This window comes from Rhinopithecus bieti, unplaced genomic scaffold (genome assembly GCF_001698545.2).
Source record: "Rhinopithecus bieti isolate Rb0 unplaced genomic scaffold, ASM169854v2 scaffold_15776, whole genome shotgun sequence".
NCBI classification, from domain to species: Eukaryota; Metazoa; Chordata; class Mammalia; order Primates; family Cercopithecidae; genus Rhinopithecus; species Rhinopithecus bieti.
The window spans coordinates 1,763,967-1,770,126 of record NW_016808836.1 but is presented as its reverse complement, the minus strand read 5'-3'; the positions used below and the strand labels follow the sequence as shown (position 1 = coordinate 1,770,126).

Below are 6,160 nucleotides of genomic sequence, written 5' to 3'. Positions count from 1 at the left end.
CCCCCCCCTTTTTCCTTTTTTTTTTTTTTTTTTTTTTTTTTTTTTTTTTTTTTTTGAGACATAGTCTTGCTCTGTTGCCCAGGCTGGAGTGCAACCTCCACCTCTTGGATTCAGGCTCACTGCCACCTCGGCATCCCAGGTTGAAGCAATTCTCTTGTCTCAGCCTCCTGAGTAGCTAGGAGTACAGGCGTGTGCCACTATGCCCGGCTGATTTTTTGTTTTTTTGGTAGAGATGGGGTTTTGCTATATTGGCCAGGCTGCTCTCAAACTCCTGACTTCAAGTGATCCTCCCACCTTGGCCTCCCAAAGTGCGAGTGTTACAGGCGTGAGCCACCACAGCTAGTCCACTCAGTCTCTTGAATGTCTCTTGTACCCACTCATTTCCCCGTTCCCATGGCCCTCCCTTGGTCCAGCTGGTCCTCTCCCACCTGGGTCCCTCCAGGCTCCTACCTTTGCTCCTCTGGTCCACCCTCCACGTGGCAGTGGTAAAGATCTTTCTAAATATGACCATGGACTCTGAAGCTTTAAACCCTCCCCTGACTCCCTAGGTGAAGTTGTGGCTTTGCCTTCCAGGTCTGGAAAAAGGGAGCCTTTCTGACCACAAAGACAAGATTTTCATCTGTTATACCAGCTGCTAACACCCTCTGCTTCCCTCTCCCACTCTCTCTCTGTTGGTCCTTTTTCTTTGACTGGAGCATGTGTTTGTCTAATGTCCGTCTCCCTTGCGGGACTATGAGCTGCCCGAGGAATGGGACCCTCTCTCTGTTGTTCCCCTCACATAAATAATAGTAATAATAACAGAAAATATGTAGATAGTGCTTTCTATGTATCTCGTAATGTTTTGAGTGCTATGTGTGCATTTTTTATATATACATTACATATCTAAAAACTTTGTATTCTGAAAATTTTCAAACATGCGAAAATTAAGAGAATAGTGAAATGACTGTCCATGTACTTACCCATCACTTCGCTTTAAAACTAAGCCACATTCTCCCAATCTTGTTTGATGTCTACCCCACGTATCTCTCCTATCTGAATGTTTTAAAGGAAGCCTTTTTTCGTTTGTTTGTTTTCTTGAGATGGAGTTTCGCTCTGTCATTCAGGCTAGAGTGCAGTGGTGAGGTTTCACCTCACTACAAGCTCCACCTCCTGAGTTCACTCGATTCTCCTGCCTCAGCTTCCCGAGTAGCTGGGACTACAGGTGCCCGCCACCACAACTGGCTAATTTTTTGTATTTTTAGTAGAGACAGGGTTTCACTGTGTTAGCCAGGATGGTCTCAATCTTCTGACCTCGTGATCCACCCGCCTTGGCCTCCCAAAGTGCTGGGATTACAAGCATGAGCCACCGCGTCCGGCCTACCCTTTTCATTTTATCTGAATTTTACGTGTGTTATTAACTCAGTTATACTTCTATAGCCAGGCGCTACTATTTTCTGCAATTTGCACATCAGGAAACTGAGCCATAAAGCGGTGAAGTAACTTGCTCAGAGTCACAGAATTTGGAAACAGCAGAAACGGACTTCAAGCTCAGGCGATCTGCCCTTAGTTACTATGTCACACCATTTCTCCTACAGCAGAGATTGAGCGGATATTTTGGAATGAATGAGTTAATGAATAAAAGTGAATGAACAAATGTACAAATGAATGACGGCCCCAAAGCCATGCTGTGCCTCAGCTTCACAGACAGGGGGCCATCCTGCTGAGAGATGTCCCTTGTCTGTGATGTCTGCAAACCCCTCTGTGCCCAGAATGCCAGAGTTGTGAGAGTCGGCTCCCACCCGTGGTGTCTGATGGCCGTGCCCTCTCTCCCCACAGCCGGAGCAGACAGTCCTCATTGACGACTGTCGGCAGCAGTGTACGTGCCATGTGCGTAAAGGCGTGGTGTGCCAGGAGCACAGCTGCACGCCGGGGCAGGTGTGCCAGCCCTCCGAAGGCGTCCTGAGATGCATCACCAAAGGTGCTGGGCTGGGCTGGGCTGGGACTGGGGCTGATGTGACTATGGATGGAGTACAGGGACTCTGAGGCCGAGGGTGATGTGACTGGGGTGTCCATGGCGGGAGGCGCACAGGACTAATGATTGAGGTCGCAGACCTGGAGACCCCTGGGCTGGGTTTCACAGGGCCAGGGCCACCTACTGTGGGAGGCAGGGACCCTTAGGGAAAATCCAGGCTGTGGGGACCCTCAGAGGTTTCTCAGGGTTGATGTCAGAGGCCCTCGGTATAAGGCAGGGACAGGCGTGCCTTTGCTGATACAGGCTACATGGTAAATGTTTCAGCTTGCAGACTGTATGGTCTCGTTCCAACTGCTCACTCTGCCATTGTGGCATGAAAGCAGCTGCACACTATATAAGTGAAGAGGTGAGACTCCTGTAAGACTTTAGAATACAAGAGCAGCAGCCTAGGGGGCCATGGTGAGCTGACCACTGGTGTGTGGGATTAGGCTTGGGGCTCAGACACTAGCACCAAAGGGCAGGGGAGAGACTGGGATCCCAGGGTCAGACACAGAGCAGATTTCTGAATCTCAGGCACAGAGATGCCACCAGGCAGGACATTGGATATGGGGACCCCTCTCAAGTGGGAGCTCAGGATTTCTAGGGGTATAGTCTCCGATGTGGGAACCCCTCCAGACTAAATCTGGGACATAGAGCTACCCCCAGGGCTCATTTCTTAGGATGACGAGCAGAGAACCCTTCTCCCCCAAAGGATAAGAGAATAGGAGCTCCAGCACCAAGGGGTAGGCTAAGACTCTCAGGGTGATGAGCAGGATAATGGGACTCCCAGGAATGGGGGGTATATCGCTCAGCATCCAGTCGAGAGACAGAAAGCACACAGCCATTTGAATGAGGAAAGTTCAATTAAAGAATCATTTACTTATTAATAGGAGATTAACTATTAAAGGGTAAAGAGGGCCTGGTGCGGTGGCTCACACACCCAGCACTTTGGGAGGATCGCTTGAGGCCAGGAGTTCAAGACCAGCCTGGACAACATAGTGAGACACCCGCCTTCACAAAAAATGTAAACTTAGCCAGGTGTGGTGATATATGCCTGTGGTCCCAGCTATTCAGGAGGCTGAGTTGGGAGGATCACTTGAGCCCAGGAGTTCGAGGCTGCAGTGAGCTATGATTGTACCACTGCTCTCCAGCCTGGGCAAGGCAGCAAGACCTTGTCTCTTTACAAATAAAGAAATAGAAATAAGAAACAGTAAAGAGAAGGCTAAAGAATACCACCAAAGCAGACAGAGGAAGTAGCCCCCACTTCTAGGGCTAAGGTGGAGGCCTCATGGAAGGGAGAAATTGGCCCCTCCTTTTTAAGGAGGGGAGAATCAGCCCCAAGGCTGAGTCCAATCCTACTGCAGCTGTAACCCAGTGGGTGGCACAGAGGTTTCTGCAGGCTGCAGTTGGCAAGAAGGAAACCCCTCACTGGGAAGCCAGCTGGGACCAGTGGAACTCACTGACTGTGGCCACACACCCTGGCCAGAGCTGGAAGGGCCAAAGTAGCTGGAACCAGACAGGAGCCCCTCCCTGCTGCAGTGACTCTCCAGCGCCCTCTGTTGACAAAGCTTAACTCCGTGGGTGTGTTTGAAGCTGAGAGGTGGTAAATTGGTAACAGGCACAGGAGGAAGGAGACATTTGAAGACTGACCTTTCCCACACAGGGGTTCCACAAGCTGAGTCACAGATGTACTAACCGTAGGAACAGGGTCTTGGACACAGAAGCCCTCCAGGACAGGGCCTCAGCAGTGAGGTACCCCTGGAGGCTACTGTCTTGAATAAAGCAACCTTCAGGGATGGAGTCTTGCACTGAGGGAGGCCCAGGCCATGAGACTTCACTAGTTAGAGTCTCAAAACATTTCAAATCATGCTGAGACCCCTGGCACTGGGCTCTTGCCAGAAGATCACCCAGGGCCCTAGTCTTGGGCACAGAGACCTACAGGACCTGGAGAAGTCCAGGGGGCTGAGATCTCAGGCATGGGGGACCCTGAGGCCTAGATCTTTTTTTTTTTTTTTTTCAGATAAGGTCTTACTCTGTCACCCAGGCTGGAGTGTAGCGTAGGTTACTGCGCCTCGATTTCCTGGGCTCAAACAATCCTCCTGCCTCAGCCTCCTGAGTAGCGGGGGACTACAGGCACACACCACCACGCCTGCCTAATTTATTAACTGTTCTGTAGAAATGGGGTCTTCCTATGCTGCCCAGGCTGGTCTCCAACTCCAGGGCTCAAGCGATCCTCCCACCTCAGCCTCTTGAAGTGCTGGGATTACAGGCCTGAGCCACCACACCTGGCCTGGGGCCCAGGCCTTGAACACAGAGAACTCTGGTGCCGGGATATCAGACAGGAATGCTCTCAGGGCAGGCATCCCAGACACAAGGACCCCTGGGGTACAGATCTCAACTTGGGTCAAGTGCACCTTTTCTCTAAAGGGCTAGATGGTAAATATTTAAGCTTGCAGGCTATACCTTCTCGATCACAGCTACTCACTCTGCCATGGTGGCGTGAAAGCAGCTGTAGACTATGTAAGTGAGAAGGGTGAGGTTCCTATAAAACTTAAAATAGAAGAACAGGCTGAAATCTCAAGCAAGGACCCCATGGAAACTGCATCTTAAACATAGACCCAGAGCCTTGGTCTTAGGTGCATGGACTCCACAACTTCAGTCTCACACAGCAAATGGCAGGGCCTCAGTCTCAGAGGTAGGGGGACTCGAGCCGGGGTCTTGGCTGTCAGGGACCTCTGGGGCCCGGGTCTCAGGTATGGGAACTTTGACACCCGAGACTTAGATATAGTCCACCATGGGGCCACAGTGTCAGACGTGCGGGACTCCCAGGGGCTGGTCTTGAAAACAGCAGGCTGGGCATGGTGGCTCATGCCTGTAACCCCAGCACTCCGGGAGGCCAAAGTTGGCTGATCACTTGATGTCAGGAGCTCGAGACTAGCCTGGACAACATGGTGAAACCCTGTCTCTACTAAAAATACAAAAATCAGTCAGGCATGGTGGCAGGCACCTGTAATCCCAGTTACTCGGGAGGCTGAGTCAGGAGTATCGCTTGAGCCCGGGAGGCAGAGGTTGCAGTGAGCCGAGATTGCACCACTGCACTCCAGTCTGGGTGACAGAGAAAGACTCCATCTCAAAAAACCAACAAAACAAAACAAAATACAAAAGCAAACTATAGGACCTGGGTCCTAGACATGAGGACTCTGGAATCTGGTCTTGCCTGCGGTAACCCTCAGATCGCTGGCACAAACTAGGGTAGATGTGGAGGGAGCAGCCATCCTTGACAATGGGCAGCCTCTCAAGGTCCTCCCTCTTCTGTCCCCAGACCCGTGCGACGGTGTGACATGCCGGCCACAGGAGACGTGCAAGGAGCAGGGTGGCCAGGGCGTGTGCGTGCCCAGCTATGAGGCCACGTGCTGGCTGTGGGGCGATCCACACTACCACTCCTTCGATGGCCGGCCGTTTGACTTCCAGGGCACCTGTAACTATGTGCTGGCAACAACTGGCTGCCCGGGGGTCAACACCCAGGGCCTGACGCCCTTCACCGTCACCACCAAGAACGAGAACCGGGGCAACCCTGCTGTGTCCTACGTGAGAGTCGTCACTGTGGCTGCCCTGGGCACCAACATCTCCATCCACAAGGGCGAGATCGGCAAAGTCCGGGTATGTGTGGCAGGATGGTCCCCTGAGGTCCCCGGGAGGACAGGAGGGATCCTGACGACCACAGTTAGCAGCTCAAGGCTCCTTGTCTTCACTTGGGCCTGAAACAAAATGTCAACAAAAAGAATAATTCCAGCAAAAATATCACCCCGTTCCTGGGAATTAAACAAGCCTAGCCCTTTGCTAAGGGCTTTAACCTAGGACCTCAGCATTTCCCCTTTTTACAGACCTGGGTTTGAATCCAGCCTCTCCTCCTTATGAGCTAGGTGATGCTGGGCAGTTCACTTGGTAGGCCTCAGTTTCCTCATCTGTGAAGTGGGCATCACATCAGGGCCTGTCCCACAGCAAGGTGGTGCATGTCACATGCTGAGCTCAGAGTCTAGTCCAGGTGAACACTCGTTTGAGTGTCTGTGAGGGAACAAGTGAGAGGCTCAGAGACCAGGACATGGAGAGAAATATAGGGAGATTGGGATGGGCATGGGGGCTCACACCTGTTATCCCAGTACTCTGGGA

General features: G+C 51.9%; 1 protein-coding gene across 1 annotated transcript in view; it reads left to right on the top strand.

Annotated features, from left to right (window-relative positions):
- The window catches only part of FCGBP (Fc gamma binding protein), a 73,948-nt gene that overhangs the window by 54,094 nt on the left and 13,694 nt on the right, over positions 1-6,160 (top strand). Inside the window, 2 exon segments of the mRNA XM_017887358.1 lie at positions 1,816-1,957; positions 5,313-5,746. Of these exon segments, the coding sequence (XP_017742847.1) occupies positions 1,816-1,957; positions 5,313-5,746 (576 nt within the window).